Source organism: Netta rufina (genome assembly GCF_964035555.1).
Source record: "Netta rufina genome assembly, chromosome: 1".
Taxonomy (NCBI): domain Eukaryota; kingdom Metazoa; phylum Chordata; class Aves; order Anseriformes; family Anatidae; genus Netta; species Netta rufina.
The window spans coordinates 26255789-26276148 of record NC_140123.1 but is presented as its reverse complement, the minus strand read 5'-3'; the positions used below and the strand labels follow the sequence as shown (position 1 = coordinate 26276148).

Genomic DNA, 20360 nt, shown 5'->3' with positions numbered 1-20360 from the left:
CAGATATTAGATTTTCATTTGAATTCCTCTGAATAATGACCAAAAATTGTTACCTTATATTCCTTGAGTGATATCACACACTCATCATACATTTGCTTTGATGTTCTATAGTTTATATGCTGCTCAATTTGTTCTCTGGTCTTAATTTTCTATTGACATGCCACATGCATTTTTTTCAACCCATAAGCCTATGATAGTCATCATTCAATCGTGCTTTAAAAAATGGCTGGCTTTATAACCTATCAACAGATTGTGTTTGCATTTGAAGTGGAGTCAGAAATTCATCAGGGCCACAGAATAACAAAACAATAACTGCAGAGAATTGAAATCTGAGTTACCACAAGCTTGGCATTGCTATATATGTTTACTTCTCTAATTCTGCACAATATGGATTGTTTAGTTTTTGGCCCTAAACTATATTTTTTCTTACCTTTATATGTGTATACACACACACACACACACACACACACATACGTACATATATGTGTATGTGTATATATATATATACTTTCATTGCTTGTTTCTGGTTTTAATGTGCCTAGTTTCTCTGCTCCTCTGCTTTCTTTTCCTTTTCATGTAAGCCTCTTTGTTGTCTTAGTTCTTCTTTGATCTTGCTAGATTTCTTTTCAGCGTCTTCATATCCTCATATCTCTGCCTCCTCTAGTTAGTAAAGTCAATGGGGTTTTGTTGTCAGAGCCATTTCATACTCACAATTTTCTTTATCACATTTATTGTCTTCTTTCAGCTAGTATGTTTCACAGATCATTTCCAAACCTACTTCTCAGGCCTTTACTTCTATCACTATATATATATTTTTTTTTCATTTCTCATCTCTTAGAGCACATCTTTTCAAAACTAAATTAGCCCTCATTGTTTTGCGTTTATGACTATGAGACCTTTTGCATCATCTCCACACATAATGGAAGCATTTGGGTCCAAGAAAGGCAGTCAGTAAAGCTGAAATAACACTGTTGTGACTTTGATTTCCCATTTACAGACCAGAGGTCACTTGATCTTTTCTTATTTGGATAACAAGAAATAACAAATAGGTTGTGTTAATTTGTTAGACTGGGATATTCTGAAACTGACTTTGAACACACCAGTTTTGCATCTTGGTCGAGATCATCACTGATAAAGTCCTTTCTTCTCTTTTCCTTAGCTTCATCATTTCCTTTAGAAAAAGTGACATCTTGTCAGACTACTTCTTAGATACCTAAGATAACTGTCCCCTACCCCAACTCATATAACTAATAATGAGAAAAATATAGTGTTAGACCACATATGACCTATTTTATTTATCTGCTTTCCTACTACTCCAGAAATGTGAATGGTGACTGTAAAAGATGCTGACAGAGAGATCGGATGTGGCTGTCTTCACCTAATTGTTTGAATATGATCCTTCTACAATAAATATGATCTTTGAATATGATCTTTCTACATCATATGCAATCTCTGTTCATTGCCATGTAGTTCTATGTTTTTCTCAGAAGGGTATTTCCGTACTTTTTAAAAAGCTATTATTATTTTCTACTCTTTATTTTATTTATTTATTTATTTATTTTTACTTGCTTGTTTAACTTCCTTGGAATCTACTACTACATGCCCTTCATCTAAAATATGTTTGCAGATGGATGCTTTTGTATCTACCAAAAATTCCATGTCTTCTCAGTTTATTTTTTTTTTCATTAATGGATTTTACCTTATTCCAATAACACACAGAGTATACTTTTCCCTAATTTGAGCATTTATTGCATTGTTCGACATCTAATATTTGCTTATACTGGCAACTGTTCCCAGTTATTTAAGAGCTATGAGTTTTCATACACCAGGACTTTAAAGTACCACCAGAATTCACAGTAATATATTGTATAACATTATGCAAAGACACTATAGAAAACACACAAAGGATTTCTCACCTCTCTTTTCTCAATAAACATTGTAAATTTTCCATATTCATTTTATTTGTGCTTTAGCTGGGGGCTCTGGAAACTCAGTTCTGTTTTCTACTGCCTTTATCATTGATCTTGAGTCAGTCAGAACTGAACTGAAGGTCAATAGTAAATGAGGCAGAATAGCATCTCTCTTGGAGTTACAATGTCAAATATAGTAAGACGTGATTTTACAGCTTGGTCATTAGAGAACGAGATAGTCTAATGAACAGAGTAATGACCTATGACTCCAGCAGGACTCGATTTAATTTGCTGCTCTGTAGAAAACAAGTATCACTGGTGGTTGAAGCATAAGGCAATGTGGTTCTTAACTCTGCAGTAGACTATTCTCCAGTTCTGCAGTTCCCTTCCCCCAGACTGCAAGACTGTCAGATACTGTTGGGACTACATTGTATATACTTATACATAAATAAAACTGCCAGGGATTATTGTGGTGCACTGGCACTGTCTCACCTGTCCTGCAGATTGATTAAAGCATCCTCAATGTGGTAGGGTATTGTGCCAACTAGTACTGCCCCAGAAAATGCCCAGATCCCATCTGCAGTTCAAGAGCAGTCATGCTATTTGGTAGCTGAGCGTGGTGTTGAAATTTTGTGATGCCTGGCTATGTTACATCTGGCCACAGCATTAGGGAAGGGTACCTTTCCTTACTACTGAGGGCATGTTCACCATCTTTGAAGGATGCATCTGGGTGGCCCAGAGTGGGTAAATACAGACTTCGTGACTGTCCTTATTTGTATCTGCTTCATATTACATTATTGCGTGGTTTTAGAGTGCTCCATAGCTTAGATCCTGTCCTCTGATACGTCCTATAAAGCAGATTAATGAGACCCAATAAATAATAATGAGTCTGACACGGTAGTTAAGCCTTAGTTCAAAGTAACATCTTTCATCTTCAGTAAGTGCTTTGGTAGAACTGGAACAGTAAAGAATCATAGTCCCAGGCATAAGACTCTTTGATAATGAGATACACAAGTAGTTTGTCATGGTTCATTAAAAAACACTTTTTCTTTATTGGTCCATTGTTTGTGATTAAATATTTTCTTCCAACTTTTTCAAAGTTTTTTTGTGTTTCTATCCATAACTGTCATATCTTCACGGTTCTGCAAAAACAAAGCAGTTGAAATTTTCATCAGTTCTAAAAATCTAGATGTTCAAAAATGGTTGATTTTCTCAGATTTGTTAGACACGCTTTTGCTACTGTAAAAATCATAATCAAATGCAAAGCACAATAAAACCCAAGAAAGTACAGGCTATTCTGCAGATGGAAATGAAGGACAAGTACTCAGACACCATCCATTTTAAGTTTTGCTAAAATACAAAGGTCTCAAACAGACATTTTTCTCCGAAATATGTTTATTTTTATTGTGCTATCATCAAATTAATGGAATGGCTCGTAAAAAAAAAAAAAAAAAGACACTTTTTTTTCCTGGATATAAGTAGTGAAGTAATTTTTTTTTCCCTTCTGCTTGTTTTCAGTATAGTGGGTGTGTTCCACGACAGAGTTGGGACATGTGGCATCCGACGCTGGTGGCTGAGGCCCTGTTTGCAATTGCAAACATCTTTAGCTCTCTACGTTTGATCTCATTATTCACTGCAAATTCTCACCTGGGACCTCTGCAGATATCTCTGGGAAGAATGTTGCTGGACATTTTGAAGTTTCTCTTCATATACTGCCTCGTGCTGCTAGCTTTTGCAAATGGATTGAACCAGCTGTACTTCTACTATGAGACAAATGAAAGCAAGTGTAAAGGGATACGATGTGCAGAGCAGAATAATGCATTTTCAACGTAAGTGGCTGATCTACTTCTAACCCTACCCCAATATTTTACTCATATAGATGTTTTTCACAGGAAAAAGGCTGTCGTTTTGTTCCCTATTTTTCTTACAGAGGCATCCTGACAGATACTCCTAAAGACACTCTAAAAATAAATAAATAAATGTTAACATTGTATCAGTCTGAAATAATATTCATCCTATAGTGGGATTTTTTAAAAGTGGGATTTTGTTATTTAGCTTCCTAGCTGCTGTCCCAAACTTCTTTAAGAGAATACCATAACATTTAGTTGTAAAAGAACAAGTGCTATATGAGAGTGGCATGTTTGCTTATAAATATTTCCATTCTCTATGAAAGCAAATGCATGATAAAGATAGTAATGCCCTTCTAATTTTAGAGTATTTTTTAATCTCAATGATTCTCAACACAAAGTAGAAATGGCATAAATTGACAACACAGAATAGGTACAAAAATACCATAATTATTTTAACATCTTGCTAAAACACAGTCAATGAGTTACTTTTGGATCCTTGTTCTACACTCTAAAGACAAGGCAAAGGGCAAAATACTTCAAAGACAAGTGTCCAAAGTAAGATCTCTAAAATGACATCTATCCTTTAGGAGTTTGAACAGAATCAGCCTTGAACTCACAGGTTTACTTATAGATTCAACATTGGATATCTAGAGGTTCATATCTGAAACATTTAGACAATGTTTCTCCAGAAAAATATTCCATATAGGTTGCCTATATTGTGAATCATCCACCTCAATCAATTCAACGACATTTTGTGGTCAGGGGAAAAAATGAATAATCTGAAAAGTATATGCATTGGTATTATACAGCTATTCCTTTTGGGTTTTGTCTTTCAGATTATTTGAAACGCTGCAGTCATTATTCTGGTCTATATTTGGACTCATCAATCTCTATGTGACCAATGTGAAACCAAAGCATGAATTTACTGAATTTGTTGGGGCTACCATGTTTGGTACCTATAATGTAATCTCTCTGGTTGTTCTACTCAACATGCTAATAGCCATGATGAATAATTCTTACCAGCTAATTGCTGTAAGTTGATCATTTGTAATATATACCTTCTCTCTGTTCCTACATACCACATTTTTTTTCTGTCAGAAAATCTTTTTTGAAGACTGAATGTAGGGTTTGTTCTAATTCTTTTGCGCTATTCTGGAAGGACACAGAAGCCAGACCACAGCTGAGTTGGAGCAGAGGGGAATTTCCCCAGAACTCGGAATGGGGAAGAGGTGGCCCCACTGCAGAAGCCAGCTTGAGGGTAGAGAAGGGTGTCCTGGCAAGTGACAAAAGCTTCAGCACTCCCCTAACTGCTCTGTGCAGGACCTCTGTTCTGAATGAGACGCAGACATAGAATATTTGATCTCTATTTTTAATGTATTGATTAACCTTTAAAAGGCTGTTATCTTGTAATTCTTATATAGTACGGACATATAGTGAAGAGAAATTGGATGTCTGCATTTCGTGGACAATTTAGAACCCATTAACAAGTGAAATAAAAGGTCATGACACCTCATTAAGCAGTACCTTGTTTTCCTGTGTAATGAAAACTGTCTTTATCCTTACCAGAGCTATTTTTATTTCTCATCTCTCTATTATGAGACTAATGAAATTAAACACTGGTGTATTGTATAGTAATTCAAATATGATCATGCAGAAAGCCAACAATGAAAGAAAACTACACATCTTTAAGATTTTTTAAAGGGCTGCTTTTTATTTTGCTTTTTTTTTTCCCTATTTTGGAAATAAATTACAATTTTTTCCACAGATGAAATGTGTTTATATAACAGTAGTTGATAAATTCTATTACACAATACCATGATGTATTAATGTTCATCAAAACTCATTCTGCAGGCAGAATACTTTCCTGATAAAACTTCTTAATTACTGTTTTGGTTATAGTAAATCTGTCTAAATATTAAAAGTTAGGGTTAGGTCTATAGAGTAAGCTCTTGGCTACTATTTTTTGTTGTCAAAATCAAACATTATTCCTTTAAAATTCTTGTTCAACTGCTAAGACTTAGCAATCTTTTCAAGCTCTCAGTTTTAGTTTTGATTTTTTTTAACTTTTCAAAATGATGAATATAATATAGAATTGAAAAGAACCATTCAAATTCGAAAGAAAGAAAGAAAGAAAGAAAGAAAGAAAGAAAGAGAGAGAGAGAGAGAGAAAGAAAAAAACAATACCATAAACAATTCCAAATATACAATTTTGAAGTAGGAGAAAATAATTCTGCTCAACTCAACAGTTTTAAGTAACCTCATGATTTGTTAGATAGGTTATTTGTAAATTTCAGGGGCTGGCAACAAATGAGAGAGTGCATGAGGCACAGACGTGTTGAAGCTGCTACACAGTAGAGTAATTAGAGTGATCTATGTGGAATAATGATGAGCTGCTATTATAACAAAACATCTCTACCAGAGATGTAACATTTTTCTGCTTGTAATTATCCTTTGTTTGAGAGACTTTGTTTGAGAGACTGTTAATTATTTAAAAGCCCGTAGCTAAGCAAGAAAGATTGAAAGTGGAGATATACTGTATGTATGTAACATCTCTTTATTGGAGTAAACCAGCTTAGCTTTGCTTTGTGTTAAAAACTTTCTGCAAAAAGAAGGTTCCAGTATTTTAAAAAGAAAATTCATTAGAGTTTCAGGGTTGTTCTAGCTTTATGTTCAGTTTTTGTTTTTTTTTTTTTAGAGGTTTGTTTCATCTCCTTAATTACAGCCACGTATGTGTTGTTGTGTTTTTTGTTCACAGGATCATGCAGACATCGAGTGGAAGTTTGCTCGGACAAAACTTTGGATGAGTTACTTTGAAGAAGGAGGGACTCTGCCCACTCCTTTCAATGTCATACCAAGTCCAAAGTCCCTCTGGTATCTGATCAAATGGTTATGGAGACACCTGTGCAAGAAAAAAATTAGAAGAAAGCCTGAAAGTTTTGGAACAATCGGGGTAAGTCCTATGTGCTACTCTGCTGTTAATCCTCCTCTTTCATATACAGATAAGTCTTTGTCAGCCTTAGAGAGATAGAAAGGCTCTTAACTGTCAAATAATGTGAATAGGAATTACAGAGTAATTCTAGAATTCAGAGAATTGTTTTTTTATTATTATTTACATTCATGTCAATGTATCTGACTGGAGAGAAAGCATCACTGGATTTCTGCACAATGACAGTATGAAACATGACTATGTCTACCAATTCCAGAGTTCTGGTTAATGCTCTCCAGCTCAAGTGTCACAATGCAATTTTGATCAAAGTTTCATGAACCACAGAATTGTATAGAAACAACTTGTCATGGCATATTCTCTCTCTACATGTAGTGAAATGGGTTTACATAAAATCATTCTTACCAAAAGCTGTTCACATTAAATAAAACATTTTGAAAGGTAACCTATTACTTAGAATTGCTTACCTGAATCTTCAGGTCGAGTTATTTCAGAATCATATTATTGCCCTATTCTAATAGTGCTTAATAGCAGTAGAAGTTTCTAGGGGAAAAAAAAAAAAAAAGACACATGAAGAGATCAAGAATAATCCTGCATTTAGGTTCAGCAGATGTCTGCGTAATACCTTAACCACAAACTCTCTGGTAGCTGCAGTGCAAGGCAAATTTGAATTTGCTTCTCATATATTTATTCAGTTGAGATTCTCCTGTAAGCAGCACAATGTTCCTATATTGTCAGAGGAAATAGTCAGGTAACAACTTGACCAACCAACAAGTAAATCTCTCTAGGAATATTTCCTTCATTTCATATATAAATCAAGTGAGTACCTTGTTAACTAGACTGCATTTAGACAATTCCAGCATAAAAAAAATGAACAAACAAATCAATCTATTGCGAGTAAAATAGGGTAATTTTTTCCCTATACTATAGGGATTTGATGAGTACAAATGTTTTCAAGTCTGTTATGAGCTCAAGTGGCAAAGCATTAAGGGAGTCTGTATGATTTCCATGTATGGGTAATGGGAAAAAAGGATTGTAGTCCTCACAATTTTTAAACTATTAGCAATACACTAAAGAAGCTGGGAGTATGATATGATTCTTTGTTGGACCATTATCTACAGACATTTACTCTACGTACCTTCTTTTCTTGTGTGTACTTCTTCCCAGTTTCCTGAGAAAGTGAGAGAAATAAGTAATTTTTTTCTTATCTATTCTCCTGTCATATCCTGGCATTCAGCTTTATCATCAGATACACCTCAAGGAACAAGTTTGCAGAGATGCACAGATATGTCATAAAGAGGCAGTGTGGCAAATAAAACCATTTCACATTTCTTTAGCTGATTAGTAGATTATGCAGTCTGTGAAAAGCTTTTAATCAGGCTTATTGCAATATCCTGATCTTGTTGGACATTGTGAAAGGAAAGTATGCTTCACTTAGCTGTCATACTTGTAGATAGGAAAGAAAGGGACAGAAAAGGTAGCTTATAAAACATGAGGATGATATTGAAACAAACTAGCAACTGCAGAAAAGAAACACCAAAAAAATCCTTTGGATTAATATTAGAAAAGCAGTGAAGACAAATAAGTAGTAATTCAGATAGAAATAAAAATAAAACACATGAACTGAGAATGAATGGTGAAGAACTTCAAGAACAAAACATCACTGTGTAATCTAGCAAAGAAAAGAAGTGCAGAGAGCGACTGTAGGAAAAACTGTGAATTTTTGTTAGAAATAGAGAAACTGATGTACTTGTGTGTAGGGGAGAGTGGGTAATACTTCTAGGCATTTGTTGAGCATTTGGTAGGGATGATTATCTAGTGTAAACTGATAGAATGATATTAAAATTAATGGAGAGATGCCAGTGCATAGCAGCTGAGTATCTATACTTGGTTAACACAATATCTGTGTTTGACTGGGACAGATTATGAATACTCTTATACATCCCAGAAAAGCCTTCAGGACAATATTTTCTGACAGACTTTCGATGCAGGATAAAGGACTTTTTATTTTTTTCTTTTTTTTTTTCCTTTGTTTCCCTCTCAACGTGCAACTCTGGGAGTAATCTTATTCCTGGCTGTCTGGAAGAAGGAAGAAAGAGACAGGGTGCTTCCAGCCCCCTGCTGATTTACATGGTGAAAATGTAAATGGGGGTTCAGACAAATCACCCCCTGGTTCCTGCAGCTACCCACAGCTGGGGGAATAAATAAAAGCTTCTAGGTATCAGGAAATTTGTTTTCTGCAAAACTGTTGCAGCAAAGGGTCAACAAAAGTGTATACACAAAGCTCTCTGAGAATTTTTTCCACATAGCATTTTCCTTACAACCTTTTTTTTTTTTTTTTCATTTGTTTGTTTGTTTGCTTGCTTATTTTCTTTTTCATAAATATATACCAGTTCCAGAAAACTTTTTTTGTTGGGAAAGACAGATTCAGGACAAAATTTCTTGTTGGAGCACATGCTAAAAATAGCTAATAGTTTGGGCTATAGGAGACCCAGGTTCACTTCCATTCTCCAGTAAGTACTTCATTATTTATGCCAAGCATAACAGCTCTGACAAGAGGTGATTCCTGTCCCAAAACTGTGAATCATAGTCATAGAATCATTTAATCATTTAGGTTAGGAAAGATATCTAAGATTATCAAGTCCAACCATTAATCTAGCACTGCCACCACCAAACCATGTCCCTGAGCACCTCATCTACATATCTTTTGAATACCTTCAGGGATGGTGACTCAACAACTTCCCTGAATATCCTGTTGCAATGGCTCACCACCCTTCCATTGAATAATTTTTTCCTATTTTCAATTTAAACCTTCTCTGGTGCAACTTGACATTTCCTCTTGTCCTCTTGGTTGTTGCTTGGGAGAAGAGACCGACCCCCACCACATTACAACCTTCTTTGAGGTATTTGTAATGAATGATAAGGTCTCCTTATCATTTCCTTATCATTTGTGACCTGCTGGCCACACTATTTCTTATACAAGCCAGGATGCCATTGGCCTTCTTCGCCACCTGAACACACTGCTGGCTCATATTCAGCCAGCTATTGATCAATACTCCCAGGATCCTTTCTGCCAAACAGCTTTCCAGCCACTCTTACCCCAGCCTGTAGCATTGCATGGGGTTGTTGTGCCCCAAGTGCAGAACCTGGCACTTGGCCTTGTTGAACCTCATGCAGTTGGCCTTGGCCCATTGGTCCAGGCTATCCAGAGCTCCTTGAGCAGATCAATACTCGTGCCTAACTTGGCATTATTTGTGAACTTATTGAAGGTGCACTTGATCACCTTGTCCAGCTCATCGATAACGATTTTGAAGAGAACTGGCCCCAGAACTGGGCCTGGGAGATACCACTTGTGACTGGCCACCAACTGGATTTAATCCTATTTACCACAGTTCTTTGGGCCCAGTCCCCCAGCCAGTTTCTCACGAGGGTGAGGACACTGGGGGAAAAGGTGTTCTCTTCAGACAATGTAAAAGAAGGAGATGAACCCAGCTTCCCTATGATCTGAAAGTGAACTTCCAATAACTGACCTCTTTGAAAGCAGTGGGCATAGGGGAGGGAGAGATGTAGGGGGTTGTTGCTGTTGTTTTCTGTACAGTAAACTTAAAAAAAAAAATGTTTGATGAGAAAATGCAAAAATTATGAAGCTCTGTGAGACAATAGGGCCATGTCCATCACTAATTATAACTATAGAACAGACAGCTGTAAGTGTAGCTGAAATCCCTCTGATGCAGAGTGTTCACCAGCTGAATCATCACAGCAACAAGAATTACAGCTTCTTGGAAACGGTGAAAGGCTGTGGTTGACCAGCCAGATTCAGTCTACATATCTGGGCATCTCATAAAACTATGAAGTTCTTAAGCCATTCTCAGGTGTAACAGCTGCCCCAATAGAGCTGTCTACATTATGAATATTTTGAAGTTTCTAGGCCCAGCTATGCACTCAAGCTCCAAAATGGGCAAAGATTGGCGTATGCGCTATAACTTCTGCATAAGGAAAATTTATCTGTACATGTGTGAGAGCCACTCACTCCATCATTCAGTTCTACACACTGTCTGGGCAGATGTAAAGCAGACACTGTTAAGTGGATTTTCTCCAATAAAGAGATTAAGTCGTTAAAGAAAAAATGGGCACATTTTCATGATTTCAGAGTTTGTCCTGGAGAAGTGCACTGTTTTCTGATTTTGAACAACTTATTATCATCACCTATATCACCCACAGCTCAGCCTTGTGTTCCCAGAACTCTTTCAGTTGTCCCAACAAACTGTACCAAAAATTAAATTTAGAAACTTTATACCTTTACAAACAAAGGGAAATGAAGAGTTATCACTGCCTTTTGTTTGAAGACTTCAGCTGACAGCTCTCTGACTCCAGCTCACTGGAATTTCTGCCTCAGATCTACAAGATAAGCTTTTTTGGGAAATATTTCTCTTCACTGAGTCTTGTATTATGAACTCTGATATCTTTTTTTTTTTTTTTTTTTGTGATCAGTAGTGGGGAAAAATGCACTTGACTCCATTTCAGGCTCATTTTCTTACATCAGCTAAATAGATGTATGAATGCCAGGTTGTCTGTGATGCAGAAGTCAGATCTGAAAACATTTTTTTCCTGAAATTTCTGTATGCTAACTTTGCTATTAGGAAGCTGTGATCAGCAGTGGCATACTGTGGTGTTTTCCAGTAGGAAAAACAATAGTGAGCATCCAAAGGCTGAGTCAGTGCTACAGGGTAAAAAACAAATGATAGACAGAATATAGGTGTCATGTTAAAGCCAGCATTTTTCAAGGATCAGGCATAAGATCTGCATAAAAAAGCATCAATCAAGAGCTAAAAGGAATCAAGGAGGTATAAATGTGTCACCAACAATCTGCTCTGTGTGTATATATATGTATAGTATATATAGATTATATAAAGATAAATATATATAAAGAATATATATATATACACAGTGTATTGTTGGATTATATATGTAATGTTAGATTTAATACATATACATAAAGAAAAAAGCGCTTGAAAAATTATACGTAGGTAGAACTTGTAAAGAAAGGTTTTAGGGTCAGCATAATTTACAGCAGCACCCAGTGAAAAGATTTATGTGGCTCACACACAAAAAATGTCAGTAGAGATACCTTTGTCATGATTGCTTGGGAGGACCGTCTACAGTGCTACTTACAGAAAAGCTATCATGGGAAATAAGAGGGTCTGCATGGAAGTGAGGAGCCTTTGAAGAGAGATGATGACTTTTATTCTCCTTGACTGTCAGTTCTGTTTCTAGCATCCTTTTTTTTGTACCGGGACAGATGAAGAGGTGGGCAGTGGAGTCAAGTGGAGCTTTTTCAAAGAACAGTATCTTTCTCCACAGGCTGCCCAGCCATGTTGATGGCATGATCTTTAGCCACAACTACAACTGGCTTCCTCAGTACAGGAAGGACAGTATGCTCACACATGATTCACTAGCACTTCAACATGCTATTAATCAGACAGAGATCTTCTGCCTTTTCAGATTTCAGCACATTTTTATTTTGTCATTTTGACATATCCCAGGTACGCAGCATTCTCTTTAGCTTTTATTACAAAGTATCTCCTACACTCAAAACTCTGAAATAACAGTGTGTGCTGCTCTTAAAGCTATATATAGCAGTTCTGCCAACTTTTTCAGCTCGCCTTTGCAAAAGCTAGAATGGTAATTCAATTCCGTTGATCAGGCTGAAGTTTTCCTGACTACCCTTTGGGTGTCTCAAGGTTACTCCTGTTGGTCATCTGAAATCTATTGATATACTCCTGTTGGTCATCTGAAATCTATTGATATTTCTAAAGAGAAGAGATGTAAGAAAAGAAACCCCAAGCCCGCTGGAATAAATTGTACTGTTTTCCTCAAATTATATTTCACTTTGTGTCTGATCAGTCACCAAAAAGTTTTTATCTATAATTTCAAGAATTTCAGAGGATAAAATTGAAAGGACTTGCCAGACATACCTTCAGTATTTTTTGCGCATCTAATGTTTAGATAAATAGCTACTTTTTTTTTTTTTTTTTTCCCCTAGCTATCCTGATTTTCTTGCCATTTTTTCAAGCGATCTACATTACAGTGATAAGCATTTGTCAGAGAAAATCTTCTTTCGCATTCTCTTAGCCTTCTTTCTCCAAGTGGAAAATGATGCAAGTCCTCAGTCAATACAACTGTTTTGTATTTTCCTTGAAATGTGTCTTGCTGAAAACTAGGGCAAAAACAAACCACTTTCCACCTGGAATGGAAATCACTAATCTGGAACATATATGTTGTATAACCAAAGACCACCATCTCACAGGGAAACCTTTCTGAAGACACAAATAAGTTCTTTCCCCTGTACCACTGTAATGTTTCAATTCCAGATGAGGAATATTTTTTATGACTTCAGATAATCATTACGTTTTCTGGACCTTTATCACCAAGCAGTTTGAGGTCAAAGATAGATGTGAAATTTGAATTCATATTTTATAAAGGATATAATTTTGATAAATCACATCAAAAGAACTAATTTGACTTTTTTTTTAACTGCTAAAGAAATTTTTCTTCCAAAAAAAGTACAAATTACTAGCAATGCCATATACAGGAAGACCAAAATGATTGTCAATGCCAGTAAAGTGCTGTTAAAGCTTCATAAAACGTATTAGGGGCCCCCTTTGGGAAGTGATAAAACATTTCTTTTTATTTCGCCATCTCATACAATATCTCCATCACAAAACTGTTTCTTCCCTTGTTGCTATTTTTCAATCAGATTTAACGTTTAACCCTTTGTCAGCCATACTTTTCAACAATTCTTCTTGCACACAGCACAGCAGTTCCTTGAAACAAATTGTGAACAGTGACAGGTTAGACTATGACCAAGTAGAGAAAAGCCAGCTAATTATAAACTAAATAAAGAAAAGAAGTGTCAATATCATTTTTTGTATCAATTAAATATCAATTTTGGGGAGTAATTTGATTTTCAGACATATTTATTTAAAGATTCGTTCCACTTTGACAAGGAAGCAAAAGGAGATTATGATCTGGGGACTGAATCTGAGCATTTAAACCAGAGATAATGAACTGATGTGGTTAATAACTTTGATAGTGTAGGTGTATGCATATTCCCTTATGCTGTGTCTATGTGTATGCAAATACACCCTTAAATGCATTCTCTTTCAGCTTCTTAGAGTAATGGATTACTTTTAACTGTAAAATAAAGCAGAGCAGACAGCAACTGTAGAAAGTAGCCTTCAAGGCAAGAGTTAGCATTTGTTTTATTTATAGGAGTTTAAGAGGGTTACCTGAACTGAAATTTGTTTCACTTACACCTTAAGGTGTTCTTTTTCCTTTGCCTGTGAGTCAGAGCAGTTGTGGAAAGCTCTTGTACAGCCTCAGATTTCCCTTGTGCTCTCTCAGCAGGAATGAAATACCTCCATCGTGTGGTCAACTGCAAAAAAATCTGAAAATTAAATCTGCTTTAAAATAGGTGTTGGGAGGGTATTACCTTTCCCATAGCTACCTTGTCCCCTTCAGCCCCAGCAGTGGACACAGACTCCCATCCCTCCCTCCTTAAATATGAGGAATCGCATCCATCTTGCCTTTGGATGTGATATAAGATGCAGAAACACCATATGGAAAAAACTTTGAAAGCAAAATGTTTATGTACAAACTCATGGTATCTGAGCAGTTTGGAAATCATGGCTTTCCCCTTTACATGTATATTCTCTTTTGCCAACCCTAACCACACAGGTACTGCATCTCTCAAATTAATTACAAAACGAAATCAATAATAAAATGGAAACTATTCCCAAACAGGGAAATTATTAATCATAAATAAATTGCCAATCAGTTTCAAGTAACAGAAGATGACAAAATACCTTGTTGTGCCTGGCTCATTATGCAACTGAGATCAATTTTATTGAGTCTCATGGATGCCATTTTATCCTGTTTTAAGATACTCTAAGTGTTCTGTTTTGTAGAAATATGGTTAGTGGTCAGACACCTACTTTTCTCACCAGCAGCAGATATAAGAAGCCAAGTAAAAACTATATGACTCTCTTCCACCAGCTGGGGATAATTAAGGTAGAAAATAAAAAGAAATGTTACTCAGTATGTCCTCAACATACTGAGTATGTTGAGTAATTCAAGGCTCTTTTTCACCATCTTCTTCTGGACTCCCCCTCGATATAGCAGCATAATCTAATGCAACATTTTCTTGAAGCCTATACTCTATTTTCATTCTGCTAAGCTTCTTTTTGCTGTTCCTCCTCATAATTGCTATCCCTTATACCCTCCTTCCTTATTAACACAGAACTTTCTATCACAAAGCTAAGTTTCTGTCTTTCATACTTCTTTATGTATCATGTGGCTTTTTAACAAAGAACTAAGCAGGGAATTTTCTTTTAAAAATGGTTTTATATTGCAGGCTGTGGATAGCTGTATCCTAAATGAGATGTAAGGAGACAGCCGTAGGTAACACCTTGTATATGTCAAGCTCTTCTCAGTTCAGTAAAATATCCTTCAATTTGCGCAAATGAGTGACATAATCACATCTTCTATCTCAGATCTGTGACTTCAAAGCTTTGCAAGCAGAGACCTCGCTGCTCCACCACATCCACACCAATGCCAATTCTAGCACCACACAAGAAAATGTAGAAAATCAACTTTGCCTCTCCAGTGACGACATACTCCCTTCTGTAAAGCTAATGACAGGATTCACTCTAATGTTGCAGTTTTTCAGCAGACATTGAACCATTGAACCATCTCTCAGGTTGTTAGATACCCCACAGACTGCACAAACCTGCTGTTTTGCCATGATATATTTTTCTACCAGATAGAGATTCATGTTTGTTTGTGTTTTTTTGTTTGTTTGTTTGTTTGTTTTGTTTTGTTTTTGTTTTTTTTTGGTTTTTGTTTTTTGTTTTCTTCCAGAGGCGTGCAGCTGACAATCTGAGAAGACATCATCAGTACCAGGTAAAGGTCCATGTGTTTTTTTTTTTGTAATTGTTTTTCTATGGCTGTGAAAAAGTGTCAGGAGGAGAAAGGGAAAATTTTCACAAGAAAGCAGAGAAAAATACCAAAGGGAAAAAAAAATAAAAAAGAGAAAGAAAGAAAGAAAAAAAAAAAAAAGCAAAAGGATAGTACATTTTGTCTTGAAAGAGCATTTGAAATATAGAATTTTCTTCTCTTGGGGTGCAAAATGATATTTCCTAATGCCACAGTATGCTGACTAGTATTTTATCCACTGTAACGTAGAATCACTGAATCATTAAGGTTGGAAAAGACCTCCAAAATCATCTGGTCCAACCATCCCCTTACTACCAATGTCACCCACTAAACCATGTCCCTAAGCACCGTGTCCAACCTTTCCTTGAACACCCTTAGGGATGGTGATGCCACCACCTCCCTGGGCAACGCATCCCAATGCCTGACTGCTCTTTCTGAGAAGAAATATTTCCTCATTTGCAACCTGAACCTCCCCTGGTTCAACTTGAGGCTATTCACTCTAGTCCTGTCACTGGTTATCTGCAAGAAGAGGCTGACCCCCAGCTTTCCATACCTTCCTTTCAGGAAGTTGTAGAGAGCAATAAGGTCTCCCCTGAGCTTCCTCTTCTCTGGACTAAACAACCTGAGTTTCATCAGCTGCTTCTCATAGGACTTGTGCTCTGGGCCCTTCACCAGCTTTGTAGTCCTTCTCTGGACATGCTCCAGGGTCTTGATGTCCTTCTTGTAGTGAGGGGCCCAAAACTGAACACAGCACTTAAGATGCAGCCTCACCAGAGCAGAGCACAAGGGGACGACCACTTCCCTGGCCCTGCTGGCCACACTATTCCTGACACAAGCCAGAATGCCTGTGGCCTTCTTACCCACCTGGGCACACTGCTGACTCATGTTCAGTTGAGCATTGACCAAAACTCCAAAACATTTTCCTCTGCACAGTCTTCTAGCCACTCTGCCCCAAGCCTGTAGCATTTCATGGTGTTGTGACCAAAGTGTAGGACATGGCAATTAGCTATGTTTAACATCATCCTGTTGGCCTCTGCCCATTGATCCAACTTGTCCAGGTCCCTCTGCAAGGTCTTCCTACCCTCCGGCAGATTGACACTTCCCTTTAAAAAACAAAACAAAACAAAACAGAACAGAACAAAACAAAACAAAACAAAAAGATAGTTCCACCTCCCTTCTGGGATTAACCAAGTCCATATGTGCAGCTAACTGACATGCTCCATCAGAGTCAGCTCTCCATCTCTCTCTATCCCCAGTTCTGTTCTCCCATAGACACCTCCTTGTTCCTTAATAATCCCTTTCCCTAGATGCCCTGTAAACTGTTCTCCATCCTTCCTGCTTCAGAGTCTGGATTTTTTGAGATTATTGTAGCATAAGGAATTTTCAGATTTATTTTCAATTTTCATTCTGTTAAAAGGGGTGCAAGTTCACCAAGATGTGGGCTGTACACTTATAAATTTGGTAATGAATAGATTCCATATGGGAAATGACTGAGTAAACCAGGACTTTCCAACCTGAAAAAGAGACAGCTGTAGAGAGTACAACAGGGATCTATAAAATCATGGAGAAGATGAACACAGAGCAGCTCTTTACCATCTATCCTCAAACTAAATACCAGACAAGTACTAGGCTTCATTAATAAGGCTGTAGGCAGCACTTTGAGAGAAGTGATTATTCTCCTCCAGCCCACACTTGTAAGTCTGTATCTGGAGCACTGTGTCCTGTTTTGGGCCCCCTGCTGCAAGAAAGATGCATCAAACTGGAAGGAAATCAGCAAAGGGCCACCAACAAGGTTAGAGGGCTGACCTAAAAGGAGAAGCTGGGATCCATGTTTTTTTAGCCTGGAGTAGGTTTGGGGGGGGGGGGGGGGGAGGCAGAGGCATGCTTATTGCTATCTCCAATATCACAATGTTGGTTAGAGAGAAATGGAAGCCAGATTTTTCTTGGAGGAACATAGCAACAGAACAGGAGTCAATGGACACTAGTTCCACAAGGGAAATTCTGTAAAGAAAATCATTATCACGATGTGGGTGGTAAAGAACTGGAAAAAAAATTGCTCAGGGAGGCTGCAGCATCTCTAGCCTGGGAGTTGTTCAGCACTTAACTGGACCTGAGCAACCTGATACAACTTCAGAGATAGCCCTGCTTGGAATGGGGCAGCTGGATCAGGCTGCCTCCAGACATTTATTCCAACCTAAATAAATTTAAAATTCTTAGAAGTAGAAGGCAACACTGGAAACTATCAGAGAGAAGATTAAAAATAAGCAAAACCCCACAAGGATTATTCTATCTATACTTTGGTTTATATCTAGGTTTTAGTCTATCTATACTGTGGAATTCATCAGGAGAGAATTTGTGGATGCTGAAAGTTTACATGAGTTCAAAACCCATGGGGAAAACCTCTCATGGACCATTAAACATAAAACTAACATTTCTGATTCAAGAAGTCCCTGAATCTCAGATTGCAGGAGGCTTGAGAGAGTATAGCTGTAAAAAAAACATTATACAATTGCCCTAGACTTATACTTCTCATGAGGCATCAGCAACTGCTCACTGTCAGAGAAGACGTTACTAGCATGAGGCATACCTTTGATCAAAGCCAAAGCAGCCATTCTTAGGATAATTAATTATCACCTCTTTCAATTGAAAAGCAGGACAAATTTTTAACCAGATCAAAGGTTTATACATTTTTTTGTCATGTTCCTTAAACGCAAGAAGACACAGTGAGTGTAGATTTAGTAACTATTACCAAGAAAACTAACACAATATTTTACATTTTTAGGAAGTTATGAGAAACCTGGTTAAGAGATATGTTGCAGCAATGATAAGAGATGCCAAAACTGAGGAAGGACTGACAGAAGAAAATTTTAAGGTATGTATTTAATTATGTGTTCATGCATGTTTTGCACTTGCAGCCCCAAAAGCTAACTGTATCCTGGACTGCATTAAAGAAGCATAACCAGCATGGCGAGGGATGTGATCGTTCCCTTCCACTCTGCTCTTGTGAGATTCCACCTGGAGCACTGCGTGTGTGTGCACTGCGTGCTTGCAGTCCAGAAGGCCAACTGGATCCCAGGCTGCATCAACAGAGGAGTGGCCAGCAAGTGAAGGGAGGGGATTGTCCCCCTCTACTCTGCTCTTGTGAGGCCCCACTTGGAGTATCGCATCCTATTCTGGGGCCCCCAGTACAGAGAAGGGTGCAGATATGCTAGAACAGGTCCAGATCAGTGGTCTGGAGCACCTCTCCTATGAAGAAAGGTTGAGAGAGCTGGGGATGTTCAGGCTTAATAGATGGAAAACTTAAATAAGGAGTTAACTATTAAAATCTGTTTTATCTGAAAGATTAAATGAACAGGTCCATATGTACCACAACTTTTACATTAATCACTGTGTATTTCTAGCATCAAACATTTTGTTACTATTAGTGCCTCTACCTTCAAATATCCAAAATTATATCCATCAGTCTCAGCTTTGACAAGAAGAAGATACAGTTGGAGCCTGAGCTAGCTGCTCTAATATTCCTCTACAAAAAATGAGGAGAAATAGGCATTTTGTAAAGGCAAGGAGTTTTCACCTAATACAGGTCTTTAAGAAATAGAGGATGCACTGGCAGAAAGTAGTCTGCAATGATTAGCTCTTGACTTACCTGACAGCTGCCCAACATTTAGGAGAAACGCACAAAGTCCTACCTGCAGTTCCTGCACGCTACTCATAGGGAAGCAAGCACGTATGTTCCCCATAAGATCCTCACAGAGAAGCTGTAGAAGTACAGGTTCTATGAGCAAAGAGCAAGGTGGATAAAAAAATGGGTGAACTGCTAGACCCAGAAGGAAGTTGTCAATGTACAAAGTCTGATTGGAGGCCAGTAATGAGTGGAGTTCCTCAGGGGTCAATACTGGTTCTAGTCCTGTCTAATAGTTTCATTAAAAATCTAGACAATGGGGTAGAATACACCCTCAAGAAATTAAGATGATATGAAACTGGGGGGAATGGCTGATAACCAAAGGATCATGCTGCCATTAATAGGGACCTTGACAGACTTGACAGAAACCCCATGAAGTTCAACAAGGAGAAGTACAGAGTCCTGCACATGTGGAGGAATGACCCCAGTCACCAGCTGGGAGCTACCCAGATAGAAAGGAGCTCTGCTGAAAAGGAGCTGGGGGTCCTGGTGGATACCAAGTTGAATATGAGTCGGCAACATGCCCTTTCCACTAAGAAAGCCATTGGTCTCCTGGGCTGCCTTATGAGAAGTATTGCCAGCATGTACAGAGAGGTGATTCTTCCCCTTTGCTCAGCACTGTTGAGGCTGCACTTGGAGTGCTGGGTTCAATTCTGGGCCCCCCAGTACAAGGGAGACCTGGATATACTGGAGAGAGTCCAACGGAGGTCCACCCAGATTCTCATGGGACTGGAGCACCTCTCTGAAGAGGAGAGGCTGAGAAAGCTGGGACCTTCAGCCTGGAGAAGAGGAGGCTAGGAGGGATCTCATCAATGTCTATAAATCCCTGAAGGAAAGGTGCAAAGAGGTTGGAGCCAGGCTCTTTCCAGTGGTGACCAGTGCGAGGACAAGAGGGTAGGCACAAAATGGCACACAGGAGGCTCCCTCTGAACATCAAGAAGCTCTTCTGTGCTGTGCAGGTGGATAAGCACCGGCCCAGG

General features: G+C 37.9%; 1 protein-coding gene across 1 annotated transcript in view; it reads left to right on the top strand.

Moving 5' to 3' along the window:
* The window catches only part of TRPC4 (transient receptor potential cation channel subfamily C member 4), a gene marked incomplete at both ends in the record, with an annotated part of 99669 nt that overhangs the window by 78001 nt on the left and 1308 nt on the right, over positions 1-20360 (top strand). Inside the window, 5 exons of the mRNA XM_084296704.1 lie at positions 3429-3739; positions 4597-4792; positions 6516-6710; positions 15624-15665; positions 18481-18570. Coding sequence (XP_084152830.1) covers positions 3429-3739; positions 4597-4792; positions 6516-6710; positions 15624-15665; positions 18481-18570 — 834 coding nt within the window. The remainder of the gene's footprint in view (positions 1-3428; positions 3740-4596; positions 4793-6515; positions 6711-15623; positions 15666-18480; positions 18571-20360) is intronic.